General features: G+C 35.1%; 1 protein-coding gene across 5 annotated transcripts in view; it reads right to left on the reverse strand.

The window, feature by feature from the left end:
- The window catches only part of LOC129756294 (PDZ domain-containing protein 8), a 109,539-nt gene extending 86,622 nt beyond the window's left edge, over positions 1 to 22,917 (reverse strand). The window contains exons 1-2 of one of the 5 annotated variants that reach the window (XM_055753120.1): positions 22,736 to 22,917; positions 21,898 to 22,433 (exon numbers count right to left, since the gene is read on the reverse strand). In XM_055753120.1, the coding sequence (XP_055609095.1) occupies positions 21,898 to 22,080 (183 nt within the window). In that variant the 5' untranslated portion in view covers positions 22,081 to 22,433; positions 22,736 to 22,917. Of the gene's footprint in view, positions 1 to 21,897 lie in introns of all 5 variants that reach the window. The other 4 variants (XM_055753121.1, XM_055753122.1, XR_008739436.1 and 1 more) reach the window with 4 other exon arrangements.
- Positions 22,918 to 23,189: the final 272 nt, after the last annotated feature.

The raw sequence follows: 23,189 nt of genomic DNA on the forward strand, positions 1-23,189 counted from the left end.
ATTATAATGATTCAAGACCTCACTTACACCGGACCAGAATGGAATACAATGAGATTATTTTATGCGTACTCTTGCCCCAGCTCATGCGTACTCTTGCCCCACTGGTGGGGTAAGAGTACGCTTTGGTAATTTTAAAAAAATATGATTTTTTATCAATGTTTACAAACATAATCAAAACTTTTTGCGTCATACAATCAAGGTAAAGAGCCTTACTTTCATTTGGTTTTATTACTATGATCGATACTTTTTTCTTTGAAGAGATACAATAAGCACACAACTAAGTGCGTACTCTTGCCCCATTTTACTCTATCCCTTTTTTCTCATACACTTCGTATGGTATTTACACGATCTCGTGTATAAATTATGTTTGAAGGAAAAATATGGGCATAACGAGCACCCGGAGTGAACTGGACACCCCTCTTTTCTAAGGAAATACCGTCAACTGGGGCAACATGCAACATTTTTCAACTTCAATGGCTTCTAAAATCTTAATGCCTACAGATAATCATTCCTCTTGTACATCCAAAGTTTTAAGATTGATGGGACACTAAATTGATGTAATCAGAAAAATTATTGGTTTTAACAGTTATTTTTAAATTTTCAAAAACATGCGATTTTCACCCTACTAAGAAAAAGGGGTAAGTTGCAACAAATTCTGTAATTATTGAAAAATCAAATGAAAACGATTGAAAATTAAAAGTTTTTTATACATTTGTGATGTCATAACGCACAAAGTACCAATTACAGTAGTTTTTGGTTACGTTGGAATTAAATTTTACATTTTTTCTGTCAAAAATGTTTTTAAGAAAAAAGTGTTAATCTGCTGCATACATTTAGGGGTAAAAAATACTACAAAATATTCTATTATCTTGAATCATGTAAATAAATCTTAGGATGGATGAAATTTTAATGTTAACAAACGCATAATGCAAAACAGTCATATTCCAGCACATGGAAACGCGATTTATGAGATTTAGTACTGATTTGCATTTTGTTGCATTTTGCCCCAGTCAGCTAACTGAATTATAAAAATATTTATTTTAAAATATTTGGTGATTGTCTGAAAAATATTTATACACGAACAGTGTTGGTATTGTATAATGAAAGCAATATAAAGTTTGTAGGTGATTTCATTAAGCCAATCCGTCGTACGAGGTAAAGTTTTTTACGGCATCGAAAAATGTAAAAAAATGTACATCTATTGATCGATTTTTTAAATTTTTTATGAGACACAAAAACTTTAAAAAACTCTTTCACGATGTTAAAAACTATGTCATCATCAATTTGTTATCATTCAACGATAACTTTATTACAGTATTTTGAAATAAAAATTGAATGAGTGTTGTGGTAAACAAATGTTGCATCTAACCCTGCTTTTGCATGATGCCCCGTTTGACGGTACGTATTTTCTCAAATAAATTTTAAAGAGGAACAGTTTCATTTCATTTTCATTTATTTATAGCGTAAGATTCTACATCTTTTTAATGCTACAACGCGTAGTATTGTGTATCACTAATATGCACCTCAAGAAAAAAAATAAGTTTATCTCTCATTATACTATTTGTTTGAAATATTTCTAATTACGATTAAAACTAACCAAACATTGCTTCTTCAATGTATTCAAATTCATATTAGATTTTAAGTGACTGGGTAATGAATTCCAATTTACAACACCTCTAACAAAAAAAGAACTACCGTATGACGCAGTCGTGTAAGAAGGAATCAAATAATTTCTAACTCGCGAACTTCGGAAAGGCTGCAATTTTGAATGCAAATATTTGGGACATTTTGTAGTTATTATTTGTTTGAAAATTATACAAGTTCGAGCTTTTATGAAATCGTAAAAAGAGAATCACAAAAGTTTATGTTGCAGATGTGAGACTCTATCATATCGAGAAAGGTTGTAAACAAAACGCACACAATTATTTAGAGCAACTTTGATTCTATCAAGTGTTTGCGCTGAAACAGAAGGCAGAAGAAAATCGATGGATATAAAGTAAGGTAATATAATCGATTTAAAAAGTTTCAGCTTAACATTCTCATTTAAAAGCTCTGCTTTTAGTCGTAAGTTTCTCAATGTGCCGTAAACTTTTCCGCACTGAACTAGAGCATGGTTATCCCATGAAAACTTTTTGTTTATTGTAAACCCTAAGCTGATTGCTTTTTCGGCGAACTCAATACGATCATTTCCAAGTTTTATGATTGGGCTTTCTGATGCACTTCCACGCGTGGTAAGTAAGGCATTAGATTTGGAGGCATTTAATGTTAAGAAATGTGCTGATGCCCAAGAACGCAGTGATTCTAAATCGTTATTTACAAGACGACATATCTCATAAATATTCGCATCTTTGCTAGAAATATAAAGCTGAATGTCGTCTGCAAAAATGTGTATTGAACAGAACTGGATTATGTTAGGAAGATCGTTGATGTATAAGCTGAATAAAATTGGTCCTAGAACAGAGCCCTGAGGCACTCCGGAACTCACTGATAGAAAACTAGATAATTTGTTGTTACATATGACTGCTTGTTGTCTGTTTTCTAAATAGGAAGCAATCAATTTAACTGCCGATGGTAAGAAATTAAAATTATTGTTTAGTTTTTCACACATTTTTCTATGAGAAATGGTATCAAATGCTTTGGTGCAGTCTAAGAGCACGAGGATGACATAATTTCCTTCGTCAAGAGATTTTTCAATATCATCACATATTTTAATCATGGCTGTTTTAGTGCTATGTCCAGATCTGTAGCCTGACTGATTTTCATTGAAGAGATTATTATTTTCTATATAAAGAACAATTTGTCTTTTGAGCAAACGTTCAAATACTTTCGAAATAGCACATAGTATACTTATAGGGCGTAAATTACTCAAAGTAGAGATATTGGTATTATCATAGAATTCTTCCATGCGGTAGGATATGTGGAAGTGAGAATTCTAACATTGAATAGATGGAGCAACGGTTTCAAAAGTAAAGGAAGTAAACATTTAATGAATTTTATGGGGAGTCCATCCAAGCCGATGGCGTTTGATGTGACTTCATAAACTGCATTTATAACTTCATATTCTTCGAAATTTGTAAAAGAAAAGCCGTTTTCATGGTGCATATAGTGATTAAAAGAGTTGCAGATGTCTGTTTTTGTAGTTCTTATAGTTTGATTTTTTCAGCAAAAAAAAATCCCCTTATCTGCTCTACAGAAATATTTAAAAAAAAAACCAACTAGGTTCTCAAGTGACGAAAATATAATAATTTTTGAGCACCGAAAAATAAGTTCTTATGGTCGTTAAATTATCTTGATCTATAATGTACGCGCTGCAACATGATGTGCGCATTGTAAGCCTTCATTTTCATCATCATTAAATTTTTGATTTTTCAATTTAATCATTCTTAAAAAGTGTTTTTACTTTAACTTGTTGACTCGGTGTGATTTTTTTTTTCATTTAATGGTGCTCTGCGTTTTCGGCAAAAGTACATTTAAAATGCCTTTTTAAACGTTTTTATCTACTGTTTTAAGTTTCAGCTCGTTAGGAAATAGACTTTTTTAGTGTCTGAACACAAAAAAATGAAAGTCACATATTGAGCTGTTTTCTATGGTTAAATAAGCGTCCCTCACAATTTCGAACACGTCTCCGATCTAAAAAAAAAAAAAAAAAATAAAGGACTGATGACAGATATCTCCAGCTAATGATACCTCTTACGGTTTTTCCTACTTTTGAAGAAAAATGGGATTTTTTTCCAAACTAGTAGGCGTAGATAATTATAATATTTACTTGTGACCTTCTAGACTTGAGAATCTCAAGTTGAGACCATTGAATCCTGGAAAACATTTGGGTTAGAAGTGTGGATAGTGTACGCGAATGAGAACACTATCAATTTGTAATTGATAGTATTGCAAATGATTATTTAGAAGAATGAAACAATTCAATTAACTACCATATTTAAAAAAAAAATACATATATGGCTATTAGGTTGAAACGATTTGGAGACAGGTTTGCATTTCTCAGAGCCTGAGGTCTTATAAGCTTCATTTAGTATCAAAACTCCTAAATGAATTCTTGCCGAATTTTTAAGTAGTATTTGCATGAGTGAATGTAGTTGAACTGAGTCATGTTACCTTGCCATGCCAATTTACAAGTTGTAATGACTTCTTTTCAAGTAGGGTGAGTGCTCCTACTTTGGACCTAGAGCCTACTTTAGTCCTAAAATGCCGAAAATTGAAAATAATTCATTTTGCTGACATAAAATAAAGATATTCCTATGCACACAATGAACTCTTATTCTTCCTGAACCCTACCATACCGTTTTTTGCCATTAAAAGTCTTTCTGATAAAATTTTCAACGTTTTTAAAAATGTACCTCTTCATCAGTGGTAAATCAAACAGCTCATTTAGTGGGGCGCGTATTGAGAAATTAGAGTGTTTAAGGAAAAATCACGATTTTTTACATTCCAAGCCAAAGTTTAAAGGGAAATTACTTTCACTGTAAAGAATATGAACCATACTACCCATTTTTCCAAAAATTCATGAAAATCAATGGAAAACTCGGAAAATTTGCAAAGGGTCCAAATATAGGAAACTTTCGACTTTGATGTTCCATGTTTAGACCTGACATCACCAAATCTTTGTATCAAAACCAACAAATCAACAATGTTGCGAATTTTTAATTGGGGCATAATTCAGAACCAATATTGAATAATTCCAACATTTTTGCCAGATTTACGCAAATAAACTATAAGTAAGTAAACACAATAAAGTTTCAGCTATCGTTTTGCTGATAGAGCTGACGGGGAATAAAAGTGTTTGTGATATTCATAACAGAAATTTTAGTTTTTTAAATATTAAAAAGCTGTAATACTGTTTTATTATAGTAATTGATTTAAGTTTACATTTACAATAAATTTGTTTATTTATTTTCGAAAAATCAAACTTTTTATAGGAGTTTTAGTTCTAGGTCCAATGAAAGGAACCGGTCCAGTCTAAAATAGGAACAGTAGGTTCAAAGTTGGCAATTTAAATCATCCATATCTTTGCAAATCTCTCAATAATGGCGAAACCCATGTTGAAAATTTTCATTGAAACTTGTAGATAAGATCAGGACTTATAAATGAACTTCCTGAAGGATATAAATTTCCTGTCCAATTGTGAGAAAACCTTGATTATTTAAAAACCACCGCTTAAAGGGTCCAAAGTAGGGCAACTAACCCTAATACCTCGTTTGGCACAAGCAGTGTTGTTTAATAAATTTGTCAATACTTTATAAATTGACAAAAAAAATTAAAAATCTATATATATAAAAAGCAATTATCTGTTTGTTTGTTTGTTTGTTTGTTTGTTTGTTTGTCCTCTATAGACTCAGCCGTCTTAAGAGCTAGAGATCTGAAATTTGGCATGGATGCTCATTAGGACCAGGAATGATGAAAAATGTTTTTAGATTTTTGGACGACCCCTTCTGAAGGGGGTCGTCCATACAAGACAAATATTGTTTTCACGTTATTGACGTTATTTTCCGTCGGATTGTGATGAAAATTTGCACATGAGTGTTTTAAGAGACGAGCAATCGATTGCAGTTATCAAATTTAGGGTCAGGGGTTGGCCAAAGGGGTCGTCCATATAACTGATTAAAGTTTTTGCGATATTGGCGTTATTATACACCGGATTGTGATGAAAATTTGCACATGAGTGTTTTGAGAGACGAGCAATTGATTACAGTTATCAAATTTAGGGATAGGGGTCGGCAAAAGGGGTCGTCCATATCCACTGATTAATGTTTCTGCAATATTGGCGTTATTATACATCGGATAGTGATGAAAATTTGCACATGAGTGTTTTGAGAGACGAACAATCGATTACAGTTATCAAATTTAGGGTTTGAGGTCCACAAAAGGGGTCGTCCATATCCACTGATTAATGTTTTTGCGATATTGGCTTTATTTTACATTGGATTGTGATGAAAATTTGCACATGAGTGTTTTGAGAGACGAGCAATCGATTCCAGTTATCAAATTTAGGGTCAGGGGTTGGCCAAAGGGGTCGTCCATATTCACTGGTTAATGTTTTTGCGATATTGGTGTTATTATACACCGGATTGTGATGAAAATTTGCACATGAGTGTTTTGAAAGACGAGCAATCGATTTCAAGTTTCGAATTGCGGATCAGAAGTCGGCTGAAGGAGTCGTCCATACCCAACTTTAATGTTTTTGCTATTTTGACGTTATTCTACATTGGATTGAGATGAAAATTTCCGCATAGGAGTTTTGAGGGACGCTCTTTTGCTTTCAGGTTTCAAATCTTGACTCAGGGGTCGGCAAAAGGGGTTATTATCTGTTCACTGTTTTTACGATATTCTCTTGATTGAGCATAGAATTGTAATGAAGATTGGTATATGGGAGTTCAACAGAAAAGATATTTGATTTCAGGTGTCAAGTTTTTAATCGTGGTCAAAAAAAGGCCGTCCATGTTAGTTGCTCACTGTTTTCGCGATATTGTCGTGATCATCATGCATCGGATTGAGATGAAAATGTTCAGATGAGGGTTATAAACTATGAGCAATTGACTCCAGGTAGCATGTTCCGTGTCAAGGGTCGGCGAAAGGGGCGTCTATATTCACTGATCACTGTTTTCAAGTTCCTGACGTTATTTTACATATAATTTGAAAAGAAAAAATGGCACAAGGGAGTTTTGAGGAACGTAAAATTGGTTTCAATTATCGAATTTCGGGCCATGGGACAGAAAAGGAGGGTTTCATTGAAAGTTCAGTGTTTTGTGCAATAATTTTGTTGGAGGCAGTTAATTGATACCAATTTAAGTCAAGCAAAAGAGTCGTGCACACAAACAAATAGTACATGTTTCTGCCATAATGTCTAGATTTTGCAACCGATCGAGAAGAAAACACTCTCACATAAATTTTAATAAAAAGCCAATCAACCGTTTAATTCGAATTTCAAGTAATAGTAATAGTAGCGACTTTAAACACTGTTGAATTTTTTCCCCAAAATTGTCGAAAGAATGTTTCGAATTCATTTTCTAAACTCATTTTGACGTACCTATGATTTTAAGCGAAACGAAGTTCGTACGGGATCAGCTAGTATTAAATAATTGCAAAAATATTTAAAAAAAAAATTACTATTTTACTCATGGTATCTCCCTTCTTTTAACGCTCACATCTCTATTCATTGTTTCGGTCTGTTTTCCTCACCAATACCTCGCCTCATCAATTTTTTAGGTGATTGCATCCTTTTTCTTCAATTCCCACTTTTTAATAACTCAATTTCTCCGTTCTGAAAAGAACAGGGGACAATTGGGTTGGTGGAATTGGCTGCTTCGAAATTACTGGAGTTGGTCATTTTGTGCCACTGAAACGAAATTTGAACAACACATAACAGATTCTTGCCAATCATGGCATTTTTCACTAAACTACCGCAAATACAAACAAGAAACTGTATTTTAACCATTTTTCACCACAATAGCCAAAGAAATTTTCCAAAGAAACTTATATCAAAAGAACCTTTGTAATGTCAATAAAATATTTTTTTTTTGTTTCGATTATAGTCGTTTTACCATTTGTATGGCATTCGCGACTTTATCAACGTTGCAGTTGGCGGATCGTTATTGAGAAACTATCCGGTACAACTGTGTTCGATGTTTACTCTTGGGCTCGAACTCACGGACATCGGTTCAGGAAACAACAGACTTGCCAACTGAGCTATATCACAAGCCCTGTCAGTAAAATATGTTTAGAACATTATATTTAGCTAAAGTACTAGTTTTCTCGTTATTCAGCATGAAAGAAAAAAAAATCCGAAAAAATCACGCCTCAGGAAAACTGCTGTAGTTCATATAGGGGAAGAGCGGGCTATATGCGCCTATTAAGCAGAACACTGATTTAATCAAATATCACATCGAATATGTGTACAAGAACTATATACACGTGTGCAGGCATCTGTTTTCTATACATTGAAGTAATTTTTATGTTAAAATTTTCTTCTGTTTTCAAGAAAATGATTTTATTATAAGTGTTGTCTAAAATGCCGAACCTCAAACCGTGCGGGCTAAATGCGCCTATTTATGTTTTGAACAAAATTTTTGTTTTTTGGGCAATATTTCCTTAAAATTTCAGTGAAATTGCTAGAAAGTAATAATTTCCGTACAACAAAGCTGAAGTTTTATAAAAATCTATGTATATTATAATTTTATGGAATAAAACAAAAGTTAGGGTTGCCATACTATGGAGGCAGTTCATCCATGAGAAAAACTTTATCAAATCTGTTCTTTAGATCTTCAATTCTCTCTTAAGATGTTATTCAGAGCTTAGATTTGAAGGTTCAATGATAAAAATCATTTATTTATTCTATTTAACCTGTTGTTTTAGGATGGAGGCATTTTACAAACATGATGGGGGCATACAAAAACACTCTATTATTCCACTATATAATTATAATTAAACTTCCACAAAAGCTGGAATATGTTTAGTTTCTAAAGCTCATTTGAGTAAGAAACAAAAACCATTCTTGTTTTTGTTTTTAGCTTCTTTACGTATAATTTTTAAAAGTCGAAATATTACATCAAAATGTATCAAAACCTTGTATGATTTTTTGAATTTTTTTGAGTTTGTAAATTCATAAAATTCTTTCTTGCCTTATGTTCTAAGCGTATCACCCTCAAAATGCATTGGTCAGATAAGCTGTATAGTCAGCCATTTCATCAAACAGCCGTAGGGTCATTTAACCCGATAGGCCCATTTAGGAAACCTTTCCCCTATTGCACGCCCAAAAAAATATTTGCCATTATTTCGTCTCTCGGGTTGGCTCTCTGCCCAAATCACCACCCACCGTACCTACTCGGAGAGCAAACAAACACGTTTTGCTGGACGCGCTGCTGGTGGTTCTAGAAATTCAGGAATGATTTTACGTTTAAAATTTTCATATTTTTGTGCAATCTCACAGCGTGAATAGTTGCACTTCACTAGATTGTAGAATCAATTTGCTTTCCATTGAATATACTTTTGATTGGTCCAAACAAAGTAAAAGCACAGAAATTCCGGGTACAACCTGACAGTGGACCACAACAGATGAAATTTCAATTTGTAAAAAAATCACGCAAAGTAGTGAACTTTAAAAAAATTCAGTAAATTCAATTTTCGTTGCATCGAAAATCTGAAGACCGCAAAATGTTAGAATTTCCATAAAATTTGTAGTCATATTTTTCATAAAACTCTTCCATTGCTCAAACAGTATTTAATAGCAATCAAATGAAAAGTAGGTTTCTCAGACATTACAAGGTTTCTATTGATATAAGTTTTATATGAAGTTAATTATAATTCGAACGACTTAGATAGATATTACTAAGTCGGAAAAGGGAGTTTTTTTGTCCAGGCTTCCATGGTTCGTCCATAAAAAAGTAAAGGTACAATATTCAGGAACTTTTGAAATCATTTGGGGTCCCCGAAGAATTTTTTGTATTTTGAAGTTTCTGAAAAAAGTTACAAGCCTTCAAACTTACACTCTAATGCGGATGAGGGTTAAAAGTTCTATTTTCATTTTATTGTGTGCAATTTTTTATTCTCACTTTGATTTTTTTTCTGAGCTTGAAGCTTTTATCATGAATAACTTACATCCATTGAATCTTAATATTAATTTCCAATCTGCTTACTTTGGCTGGTAAATGGTGGATAATGTGCAACACGAGACCCCATAGTGGTCATATCACCTCTTATTCACAACTCCTATCTCTACCTCCCCGCGGTGCCGGCTGGGGTGCGAGTAACCTAAGCGGAGATCGGGTACCCAACCCCGGTGGATGCTTTGGTCGCATGCAGACTGAGAAGGTGGCCGCACGCGTCTGTTCCCCAGGTCAGGGGCGGCGTGCAACAACAACCGAGCGTCTGTTCTCCAGGTCAGGGGCGGCTCAAGCAGCGTCTGTCTCGCAGCGAGCGGCTGAATCTATGAAATGCGGCTCCCGCCAGCTAAGGCCAAGATGGCAGCCCCATCGCGGGATAGGGACTTTAGGCTAACAACCTACTGTTCCCGACTTGAAATTGTTACGGAATCCGAAAGAAATGACCGACCTGGAACTTTGGCAACGACTTTTAGCATGAAAACACGGACACGAATTGGAACTTGGAACGTTTTAACCCTTGCCCAACAAGGCAAACTGGAACAACTTGCTAGAGAGGCTAGCCGCCTGGGACTGAGCGAAGTCCGTTGGCCTAATACTGGAGAACACAAGACACAATCCGGGCAAGTCCTGCTTTACTCTGGCATACGAGGAGAACACGCTACTCGGGAACGAGGAGTTGGTTTCCTGTTAAGCCCGCAGGCCTACGTGGCCCTCATTAGATGGGAACCAATAAACGAAAGAATAATCGTAGCCAGATTCAGAACACGGGTTAGAAACCTTACAATGGTCCAGTGTTATGCGCCAACTGACGTTGCCGACTTGCAGGAGAAAGAGCAGTTTTACAGTCAACTGAACAGCGTGGTAGAGAAAATTCCGAAGGGTGACATTCAAATCCATTTGGGCGACTTCAACGCAAAGATTGGCTCCGACAATCAGGACCTTGAGCGCATCATGGGGCGCCATGGTGTAGGACAGATGAGCGAAAACGGAGAGCTGTTTGTAGAATTTTGTGGCAACAACAACATGGTGATCGGTGGATCGCTCTTCCCCCATCGACCAGCACATAAGGTCACTTGGGTATCCCGAGATGGCCGAACAGAAAATCAAATTGACCACATCTGCATCAGCCGAAAATGGAGAAGGAGCCTTCTTGATGTCCGCAACAAACGAAGCGCAGACATTGCATCTGACCATCACCTCGTCCTTGGCGAAATACGACTGAGAGTTGCGCGTGTCCAACGGCGCGAGGAGAAAGTCGGGTGTCGATACGACGTCCGCCGGTTGGAGAATCCAGAGGTGAAAAGGGCATACGTTGAACAGCTAGAATCCCGAGCCTCGGAATTGCCAACAGACGGAACAGTCGAAGAACAGTGGTGTGGAATCAAGAATGCTTTTATCACGACGAGCCATGGTACTCTTGGTAAAGTGTGTGGAAGAAGAAGTGAATGGATGTCGGATGAAACTTGGAGGATGGTCGATGATCGGAGAAAGGCGAAAGTCGGAATTGAGCAGGCATGTACCGGGTCAGCCAAAGCAGCCGCCCGCTTACGATATGCGGAGCTGGAAAAGGCAGTTAAACGAGCTTGTAGACGAGACAAGAGAGCCTGGACAAACTCCCTAGCCGAAGAGGGAGAAAGAGCCGCCGCCAATGGAGATATCCGATTACTTTATGACATTTCTCGCCGCCTCAGTGGTGCAAGGACAGATGCAAGAATGCCGCTGAAAGACCGAGCAGGTCAGTTATTGACCGATCGAACAGATCAGCTCAAACGATGGACTGAGCACTTCGAACAACTCTTCCGAGTCACGAATAGCGATGGCCAACAGAATCCGCAGCTCGAAGCGCCAACAGTAAGTCGCATAAATGGCGTCAACTCGGAAGCGCCTTCGCTGGCTGAAATAGAAGCGGTAATCAAGAACATGAAATCCAACAAAGCACCTGGGATCGATTGCATCCCTGCTGAAATGCTGAAAGCCGACCCTGCCCTGTCAGCACAAATGTTGCACCGTCTCTTCGCCGACATCTGGGATACTGCAACATTCCCGGCCGACTGGATGCAGGGTATCCTCGTAAAGGTCCCGAAGAAAGGAGACCTGACAGAGTGCGGTAACTGGCGAGGCATAACGTTGATCTGTACAACCCTCAAAGTACTCTGCAAAGTGATCCTGAACAGGATCCAGGAGAAAATTGACGCTACACTCCGACGGCAACAAGCTGGATTCCGATCCGGAAGATCATGTGTGGACCACATCACAACGCTACGAATCATACTGGAACAAATCAACGAATTCCAGGACTCTCTTCTGCTGGTGTTCGTTGATTTCGAAAAAGCATTCGACCGACTTAACCATGAAAACATCTGGGCGGCTCTAAGGCGACGAGGGGTCCCAGAGAAACTAGTCCATCTCATCGAAGCACAATACGAGGCATTTTCATGCATGGTCTTGCACGATGGTGTCTTGTCCGAACCAATCCCGGTAACTGCTGGAGTGAGACAAGGATGTATTTTATCACCGCTACTTTTTCTCATCGTAATGGATGAGATTCTGACTGGATCGATCGACTGTGCACCGAACCGAGGATTGCCGTGGAATCCTACAACAATGGAGCAACTGAACGACCTTGACCTGGCTGACGATATTGTTTTGCTCGCCCAAACACAACCGGATATGCAGAGCAAACTCGACGACCTCACCGAAAGTTCCAAGGCAGCAGGTCTCAAAGTCAATGTCGGAAAGACCAAGTCTATGGAGATCAACACAGCAAATCCCTCCAGTTTCATGGTAGCTGGGCAACAAGTGGAGAAAGTGGAGTGCTTCCAGTATCTTGGTAGCCAGATAACGCCTGATGGTGGTACCAGGAAAGACATCGAAACCCGGATCAGAAAGGCCCGATTTGCGTTTGCGAGTCTCCGAAACATCTGGCGGTCACGCCAGATCTCTCTACGAACAAAAATCCGAATCTTCAACTCAAACGTCAAATCCGTATTGCTGTACGGGTGCGAAACTTGGTGCACATATGCGGTGACGACGCGAAAACTGCAAGTATTTGTAAACCGCTGCCTGCGGAATATCATCCGCGCTTGGTGGCCTGGCAACTGGATCTCGAATGAGGAACTACATCGCCGGTGTCATCAAAGGGCGCTAGAAATCGAGATTCGGGAACGTAAGTGGAGATGGATTGGGCACACACTGCGAAAAGATGAAAACGAGATTTGCAGAGAAGCGCTAGATTGGAATCCAGAAGGTCATCGAAGAAGAGGCAGACCCAGAAACTCGTGGCGGCGAAGCCTAGCCGCTGAAATCCGAACTGTCGACGAGAATCTTGACTGGGACCAGGTGAAGACGCTGGCTCCGGATCGTCAACAGTGGAGGTCTTTTACAACGGCCCTATGCACCGGTGGATCGGCGCGGGATCATTAAGTAAAGTAAGTAAGTAATCTGCTTACTAATATCACGCAATTGAAAACAAGTTTTTACGGAACAATTTGAGAATACTTTATTCCTTTTTAAAGCTTAAATTTTAATCGGATCAACTTTTTGTAACAATAAGGCCGGAACAAATTTCAAATTCTTTCTTTTCACTCGGAGTTGGAACATCGCGAGGGGGGGGGGGGGGGACAATAAAAAATAATGCGAAAAACAAATAAATTGGAATAAATTGCACGAAAGCTTGTATGCAACTAAATTAAATACTATATCATTGCATGAAACCTTTAAATCAAGTTTTTTTTTAACAAAAAAATCAATTAAATCAAGAATACAAAATGTGTGTTGACTTCCGTCTTCCAAAATTTGGTTTTTGATCTTGTAATCTTTCGAATATTTGAATTTTTATTTGAAATTTACTTAAAAAACTTCAAACTTTATTAATTCCCCCCTTCGGATTTTGGAAATTTTGAAGGGGGGGGGGGGGGGTGACAAAAGAAGAAATTGATATTTGTTCCAGCCTAATAAGGAAATAAAAAGCTTCCGCTGGCGTGTATTGCAATAAATTTTGCACAGTGGACGTCGAGATGATATAGAAAAATGAGAATTAGCATGTAAAAATCGATCCGAAATTTTCCCAATTCAGTTAAACTTAAAATATAATATTTTATTTTAATATTTTGAAGGAGATGAATGTCATCCAGATGTTAAAATCATTTGGACCTAAAAGTTGTATATTTTGACCTGAACTAAAACCTTAGTCTCTTAAATAAACCATGAAATTAAATTATGTTTTTCTAAAGCTTGAATTTGTTCAATTGAAAAAAATTAGGTTAACAACAATAATTGGAAAAAAAAATTATATAGGTTAAAGCAAATTCGACAAATCATTTGTTTTTCTGAGCTTCATGAATTCAATATCTGATCTTAAAAATTTCATCAGTCTTGTCAATATAATCATTTTTTCTTGATTTAAGTTTTTGGTATTTTTAAACAATTTTGATTTTGTTTTGTATTATTTTAAAAACCAGATTTGTCTTTTTATAAAAGGCTTTATTTTATTTATCAAAGTTTTTTTTTTCTCATATCTTGATTACTTTTTATGTGTTTATCTAGTCAAGTCTTGTTTCGTCAAGTTTCCTTTTTTATCCGATTCTGCTTGAAAATTCTTATTTTTCTTATCTTATTTTGAGCTTTTTGAACAGGTTGAGTTTTGATTTATCTTTAGCAATTTATTGTTTTATTTTTTTCTTGTTGTATCTTGATCTAGCTTCTTTCATCATCCTTGTTTATCTAGCTTCAATCTTGTTTAATCGTATTTCATGTCTTTTTTTTCTCATTTATGTTTTATTGTCAAATTTTATCCTTTTTGATAAAATTAGAGATGATCCGAATATTAACGTTTTCAACTATTCGGCCAAACGAATATCCATTTTTGATGAAAAAACAAATGCGATTATTTCGATTTCCTTCTCTTTCTTCCATTTTAATGCCTAAGGATTCCAGATTGCCCGGTTTTATACGGGTTTGCTTGGATATTTAAAACAAAATTTGGGAACAGTCCGGCCCGGCCCGGTTGCTCTTTTTTTTATTGAAAAATGCACAGATTTTGACCGGATTTATTCACTTTATTTGGCAATTCTAACAAAAAAACAAATTGTGTTGTTAAGACTTTTTATGTAAGCCTCCAAAACGAATTTTTTTGAGTAAATTGTAAAAAACTAATCTTCAAAGGTTTTATTTTAAAATTTGAAATACGATTTAAAATCAGTCAACAAATTTTGAAAGAATTTTTTTTCATTTTTATTTAAAATTTTTGTTGGGTAATTTCTGGGTTTTGACAAAATTTGCCCGGATGTTGCTCGGAATTTTGGTTGTCAATTTTGAAATCAAATGTCCGGATTTTGCAAGGTTTTCATTTAAAATTGCCCAGATTTGTCCGTCTGGATACGTGTTGAAAAAATCCTGGCAATCTAATTATGGCCCCTCAAGACCTTGAGTGGATTATTTTCAAACAGATGATACAACCGGATGATGTAATTAAAAATATTTTTCAAGTAGGGGTCTCTCTGATTTTCAAAATGTTACCATTAACTAGGTGCGGTCCTATCGGAACGAATTTCACCAAATAACTTTTGGTTTGCTTTACAGCGTTGAATTAGAATTTACTGGATAAATATATGCTACTTAAGTTATGGATCACCCCCTCAAAAACAAGAAAATTTGTTTGGTCATATATCTTATGACATATTGCATTTCTTTTGATCTCATTCTAAAGTCGATGATCAAACCTTTTTCCTATGTTTTTGGTAAAATGCATATGTTAATTTAGTATGACTTCAACTTCTAGTTGCATTGCCTTTTTTCATAAAGGCAACTTGCATAGTGCTTTAAACAGATAAAATAGCTACTTAATTTGTCTTTCAAAAGTGTGGGCTCACGCTTCAGTATGGTGTATCGGTAAAAAGTTTGGGATCATGGGAAACATGCAATTTAATTTCGCTCGTATCTCTGTCATCAAACAACGTATCGCTTATCTGATAAGTAATCTTTTATGCTCAAGAGTTTTTTTTTTCGCTTTTTGAATATTTAGTGAACATGTATTTTTTCAGATTAACTTCGTTAAATCTATAACCATTGTTTGATCATTTTGTGATAATATTCACCAAATAGTTGGTATGTTCAATAAATACCTGCAAACTTGTTTCGACCAAAACTTTATTATCTTACAATTTACTGCAGATTGGTTTAGCTCCATGTTTGATGTATCAATATATCTCGATCTTTTTAAGAAGTAAAAAAGATTTGAGTTAAATTGCCTTTGGGGCCGTTCAGATATCACGTGTACAAAAAATTAGATTTTTAACCCTTTCTCCCTCTCAGTGCACAAGTGTGGATATTTGGCAACCTCTACCCCTCTTCATCAGATTCCACCTGAACAGATTCGATTTTTGTTGCCTACATCTTATACTACATTTCCATTTCTTGGTCTAGTTTTCATTGCAAACTCCGACTCTTACAGAATGCATCTCAAAAGCCCATATTAAAGATACCGAAACTGACTTGACAACAACTAAATATTTTTCATAAATAAAATCCATTCTTTAATTTAACACTTTCAAAGTTAAGTTAATTAAGTGAGAAATGGTTATGATAAAGTTGATCTGAGACTAAATTATGATAAAAATTATATAAATAAATTTCAATTATGAGGATTTGATGGTGATAGGAAATTACATTTAAATATCAAACTTAGATTATTGGTTGAGTATTTATATTAGTTATGCTTCAAATTCTTTACAAAGCACGAGAAAACAGTGTTTTTTACCTGCTTTGATTAGTACTTTTGCTTCAAAGCTGTAAGAGGCTCGCGTTACCTGCGTATGTATGTAAGTACATTGTTCACGCATTGTTTGTTTTCTATGCAAAAAATTTAATTTATTTTCATCAATTCTATCATCACTTTTAAAATATTACTCACAATGGTATTTTTCGCAGAATATTCGGTGATGCAGACGATACTATTGAACATATTTTTAGGTTATTTACGATTTTGCATGTTCATGCCATTTTATTTTAATAATATTCGTTTCACCGAATTCTTGAAAAGGGCTAATAGTCGGTATTCGGCCATTCGGCACATCTCTTATGATATCTTTTCAACTAACTAGAGGTGATGGATAAAATCTGATAAAAAATCGAGTTCAGTTTTTTTTTCCAAAATCAGTTTTTAAAGCTTAGGCTCCAAAAACTTGCATATGTTTTAATTTTTCCCAGGTGAGGTAAAGCTATTCCGCCATACCCGACTATTTTCTCGGAAACAAGGCAATCGTTCAAGTTGAACATTTGGAAGGCATTTTTCTAATTTTTGATCAACACGACTGGATTTCAGGATTCGTACCAATTATATCGTCGATACTGTTTTGAGCTCATCTACACAATAATATTTAAAATTTTGAGTAGAAATCCATCTTAATTATTTAGGTTAAAAAATCCACTCTAAATCTGAAAGTTTGGTTATTTCAATTGCAATTGATTAGAACTTTTCACTGAAATATTGAAATTGTGTAAACCTTCAAAAATCAACTCTTTATTCAATATTCTTAAAATTAATTCAAACATTATATAAAAAGTTTGTAAATATTGAGAGCATGAAGATAAAATACGACTTTTCACTTTTTCCTTAAATTATTTGTTGCAAATTGGTTTTTATGTTTTTGGATTCAGTTACAATAAAATTAAAAATCTAGTATGAGAGCTTGAAATTCAAGAAAAAACAAAAAAAATGAAGTTCCGAAAACTTCATACCTAAAAATATGATTTTAATGATCATATTTAGAATTTAATTTATATTTAAAAATTGAAGAATTGGAACAAAAACTTATAATTAAATTTCGATACTTTCAAACAACGATTCAGTAAAATACTGCAGAAAAATAATAAAATATTCAGTTTTTAATTCAAAGCAATTACAAAAAAAAAACACTTTTCTTAAATAATTGATTTGGAAGTTTTTCAAAATGAGAATCAATAAAATTTTGGTGAAGGTTTAACGCTGATATGAAGATGCCCAGTAAAAATATTGTGGATAATTTGAAGATTTTTTTTAGATTTTCTTCAACGAAAATATGTGATTAATTTTTTATTTGCGAAATACCATTTATATCGGCAAATTCTTTAAAGAATTTTGAAAGTAATAATTTTTAAACTACCAATTGTAAAAACTACGAAAATTATCTTTTTATCAACACTTTTTCGCAGTGAATATCTTAAATTCGCAGATTGTTTTATAAAAGTATATCAAAATAAGTGAATTGACAAAATTTGTTAAAAGTATAGTGAAAACTCTTTCTTCTCTAATTTAAAGTTTTTCAAATTACATTACAAAGAGATTGAGTTTCTGTGAAATCTGGTACAAAACATATCGAAACAGGTGCCAAGTAATTCAAAATTGTTTGATTCATTTCAAATATGTTTAAAAACGACAATTTTCAACCATACTTGCTACCACACGTATCTTCACAGACGGGCAGTTCAGGACGATTTTTGAAAGATTAATAAAAAAGGGCCAATCTGAACAAAATCAAGAAATTTTTCTTAGAAAATATTTAAAAAAAAAGATTGAAAATTCCTGACATTGAAAATTTTCAGTAGCAGTGTAAAAGTCGTATTTAAGCAACTGTGTTCGATGTTTACTCTCGAACTCGCGGACATCTGCTCAGGAGACAACAGACTTGCCAACTGAGCTATATCACATCGAACACAGTTGTACCGGATAAGTTTTTCAAAAACGATCCGCCAACTGTAACGTTGATAAAGTCGCGAATGCCATAATGATGATAAAACGATTATAATCGAAACGAAAAAAGTATTTAAGCAAAAGTAGGATTAAACAAAAGATTATGTTCATTTTTAAAATGTTTAAAATTCAATGTATCCAATTAATCCAAAACTTCTTTGCTGAATGTGGTATTTTAAATTTTCCTAGAATAATTTTGTTTAATCGATTTTTATCAGATTATAATTTGTTATACTTTGTTTTATGTTGTATTGTTTGATTTTTCTTATTTTAAAAATTCCTAAACTTTTGTTTTGTTTAGTTGAATATTGTAATTTTCTTTTTGTATCTTATTTCTTCTAGTATTGAAAAGTTTTATAAGTTTTCACCTCGAACGTGTTTTTGTGCTGGTTTTATATTTTATCTTGTTTTATTTTGTTTAATCTTTTTTTACTTTTCTACTATGCTTATTTATAATTTGTTTTTAAGTTTGGTTTCGTTTCCTATATTTTGAATTTTCTTAAAATTTATTTCGTTTTAATCTTGATATATCTGGTTTTACCTTACTTTTCCCTTTGGTCTTTCTTAATTTAAGCTATGAATAATTAAAGTTAGATAGGCGATTCATATAAGCCGAAATATTTTAAAAATGTTTATTTTCTGAAGTCAACATTCCAAATAACAATTTCCGATATAAGATAAACGTGAATAAAAAACATTATATAACATGAAGCATTCATTTCATATCATAAGGCAACAAAATTAACATTTTCCGAGGTGCTCTTTGCCTATAAAACCTATATTTAACGTTTTTTGGTGCGCTGATTCCAAATACTCATTTAGTTTTCTCCATCAGCTTTTGTTTCCGAAATAACTTTTGAAAAAAAGTGAAAATCAATTAAATAAATATTTTGAAAATAAAGGTTTTAACTCAATGATCAACTTTCCCAAAAATCTCTATTAATGTCAATTCTTGAGAAAAAAGTAATTGAGGTTTTTTTTGGTTATTTTATTACAAACTTGCAAAAAAACAGAAATTTTGACGAAAATTTAATCTAAATTGAATTTTTCATATTTAAAAACCATAAGTCAAATCTTCTTCAGAAAAGTTGTAACATGTGTAGAAATTTTTGTTTTCAAATATTCAAAGACTTCCTTTAATGATGTTGAAATATTAGCTATTCAAATTTCTACAAATTGAATATTTATTCTTTGTATCAATGTATCTTCAAAACAAGAACATCAAAATAAGTTCTTTTCCGAGATTTAATTTTTTTCGTGTGGGTTTATGAGCTACCTGGCTGACCCGGAAAGGAAAAACAGATCGGGGGACAGAAGAGGAAAATTTACATGAGAGTAGAATAGCTTAGAGTAGGATAGCGGCAACAGAGCCCGAGGGTTCTGAAGCACCAGTTTAGGGAAGCGTTAAGATAGTGCTCGACGGACTGGGACAATTGGGCCCTACTTGAGCTTCGAGTTCACCCAACCTCCAATTCAACCGAGCAGAAACAGTATGATAACATACGCCAAAGTCTCGATATCATTGTCAGAAGGGTTCACTATCTTACCGTAGTTGAATTTTCCCTACCTGTCACCTAGCCTTACTCATTTCAATAAATTTGAATTTTTGATTGTTTTTACTGAGATTAATATAGATTAGCTAATGACAAATGTTTCCAACTATGTCAATGTTAAGAGATTAAGAACAAATGCGTGGAAGCTCGGTAATTATACAAAAAAAAACTAGAACGACCAAAAAACAGAACTAAAATCAGAATCTGTCTATCTGAATCTCAGGCGTTATAATTCTACAGAAAACAAAAAGTAATTATACAGAGTTTTGAAAAATTCAAAAAAAAAAACAATATGATTGTTATAACACTTATCAACAGTACATAAAATGCATCATCTGTTATTTGTGATGTTTTCACTAAGGAATACTACCATTGTTTGGAAAATGATAGATTTATCCATCATTTCCACTATCATACGCATCGCTGTGAGGTTGATTTTTGTTGATATTCTTTTCAGTAAGATTAAAAATAATAATAATAATAATAATAATAATAAAAGAACACTCACCTGCGACGAAGAACGTGTCTTACCGTATGCTTTGCTCAAAGCCTGTTTAGATTTTTATGTTTTTAAGTGAACTTCTTTAAAAATAAAGGACCTAAAATATAAAACTTTATTAAGCAAATTGTATGAAAAATCAAATCAAATCAGGTCAAACAATCAATTCTGACCATAATCTATTCGGACCATATTTTACAGTAAGACGTTTGTTTAACGCCGTGGGGCCAACACGTAGGTTCCGTTTCACTGGTGTTCATCAGTGATCCGTTCGTGTTCGCAAGATCTGATGTGATACTTCCACTATTCGATACTTTAAAATCTTGCACGAGAAGATCTACCCATTTCTATCACGGCTTCTTTCTTCTTTGAATTTGAAATATAATTTAACGACAGACAAATCTACTACAGAAAAAAAAGTACCTATTACAACGAAAAAGATTTTTTTAGAAATCTGTTCAAACAGCATTCTCATCCAATGAGCCTCTAGATCTTGTAAAATGCTTGGTTTAAGAATAAGCCTCCGAAATTCATAAACCGCAAATGCACACTTACTAGAGCATTGGGGAGACGAATACCATTATATATCTATTCTATTTCTATCTACCATATCAGTACTTAATTGTTAACGTTCTCATTCAACTAATTATGGTATCTACTACAAAATCACCCACCTATCCAGTATCCTAAATAGACTATCCTAAAAGATTGATTACAGTTGTTTATCTTTCACAATACTATCTGTTCTGACCTAACTCGCGCATGGTGGTCAACAAGTGGAAATATCAACTTATATATAATTGTGATATTACCACTGCGCAACGCTCTTTTTGTCCGACGGAAGGGAGGGCAAGTGTTTCAACTCCCATTCACCTTATCAACATGGATCATCAAAGAAAAAATAAACGTCATTATAATTATTAAACCACCTTTAAATTATGTTTCTATGATCTCATATCGAATAAGGTTATGTGCTACCGCCCTGTCAGGTTCATGTTAGTTTTCGAGCTTGTTTCCAAACCGTGAACTTCCATAAACACAAGAAAGCACAACATCGCCGTGACCCAATAGAGCCTAGGGTACGGAAGTTCTTTTCCGAGATTTAATTCATTCAAAATCTGCTTTAAGGTTTCATATAGTTTTATTAGTTTATCGGTAATCTAAAATATTTTTTGGCAAAAACTGACCAATTTGATCATTTTCACACGCCATATCACTAAAACTACAGGTGGGAGACCAAATCAGACAAATGTATTGAAATCAGGAAGAACCAGATCTTTCAAAATTATAAATTGAAATCCAGAAATATGTTTTCCTGTGATAATCTCCGGTACCAAAACGTGAAATATGAAGAAAAAACACCTCACGTTGTGCATATGAGAGCCCTTTAATGAATTATTCATTCGCTCACCACGCCTCTTCGTATCGATACACAAGCAGGCACAAATCAAACACACAAATTGGGGAAGCCCAAAGGCAAGGCAAAGGCTAGGTATGTGTACTTACATCCGGTAGCACGTACGGTTCGCTGTAGGCCGATTTCTTGCACTGTTCCTGCTGCTGATCGTCGTCCGTTTGCTCCGAAAAGCGGAAGTAGCGCACGAAGACGTACGCCTGGAGAATCAACATCAGCACCGCTCCAATCACGCAGGATATCAGGCAGAACAACATTTGGCTGGCGAGATCCATCGTGATTTACTCGTGAATGCCGCCTTCCGGCGACACGACTTTAGTATGGAAAAGCTCGAGCTGCCACCAATTAATCAAACCCCGGCAGCTTTAAGGTATCCTTGCGATGTCTGTTCTACACAGCACTTATACGTGATTTTCACTTGACTGGCAGACAGATTGTTGGCATTCTTCGACACTAAAGCAGTTCAAACCACTTATGATTTGAACGTGCCAGAATACACAACCATGAACCTGATAACATATTCTCCTTCAACGCTGTTACACAGCAGCAAAGGGAAGCCGTTCAATAGTGGAAGAACTTCTTTGCTTCGCTTGCCTCCAGTCGAACCCCAACTAAATGCCGTCAACCTCTGTGAAAAATGCGCTTATCAATGAAGAGACACTAAATTATTCAACCCTCGATTCTGGCATTAACTTGTGGGCATAAAGAGCATTCGCTCCAGGTGCGTTTACACAAAAGCAGAAACCTCCCAATTTGCAAATCGAAAGGCTCGGTGCCTCCAGATTTTCTGCACCGTGACACTAATCAACATATTTTATGCACTTTGTAAATTTTCAACCCCTCAACCAGCTTATCTAGAGCGATTCAACACAATGTAACAGCTCCCAAAAGGTTGGACAAGAAATAAAGGCAAACATTAACGACACCCACTTCCCCAAGCACGGATTGATTCGGCAAATATTTCACTTTGTATAAACTTTTGCAACAGGAGACAGAAAAAAAGATGTTAAAAAATGAATAATCACAACTTCAGCAAGCAGCCGCCCCTCTCATTGATCGAACACAACCGAACAACCACTGGGAAAGAGCACTTAAATGATACTGAATGGAAAAGCTGCTCCAACAATCTTCAAAACAACAACAACAGCAACTTTGTTGTTTTGGTTGCGTTTTGACAGCGCGACTCTGAATTATGCTTCACGGAAACCGGAAACTCCGCCACAAAAATGGCTACTGCGATGCAACATATACGCAACGTTTTTTTCCCCACGCGCAAAGAAGTTACGCGTAAAGCGGAGGGCGAGCGTAAGGGTGACCATTCCAATAAGAAGAATCTTTAACGTGAATGACTTCAGTCATTCATTGAGGAAATTTAAAATCGCTG

This window comes from Uranotaenia lowii, chromosome 3 (assembly GCF_029784155.1).
Source record: "Uranotaenia lowii strain MFRU-FL chromosome 3, ASM2978415v1, whole genome shotgun sequence".
NCBI lineage: Eukaryota > Metazoa > Arthropoda > Insecta > Diptera > Culicidae > Uranotaenia > Uranotaenia lowii.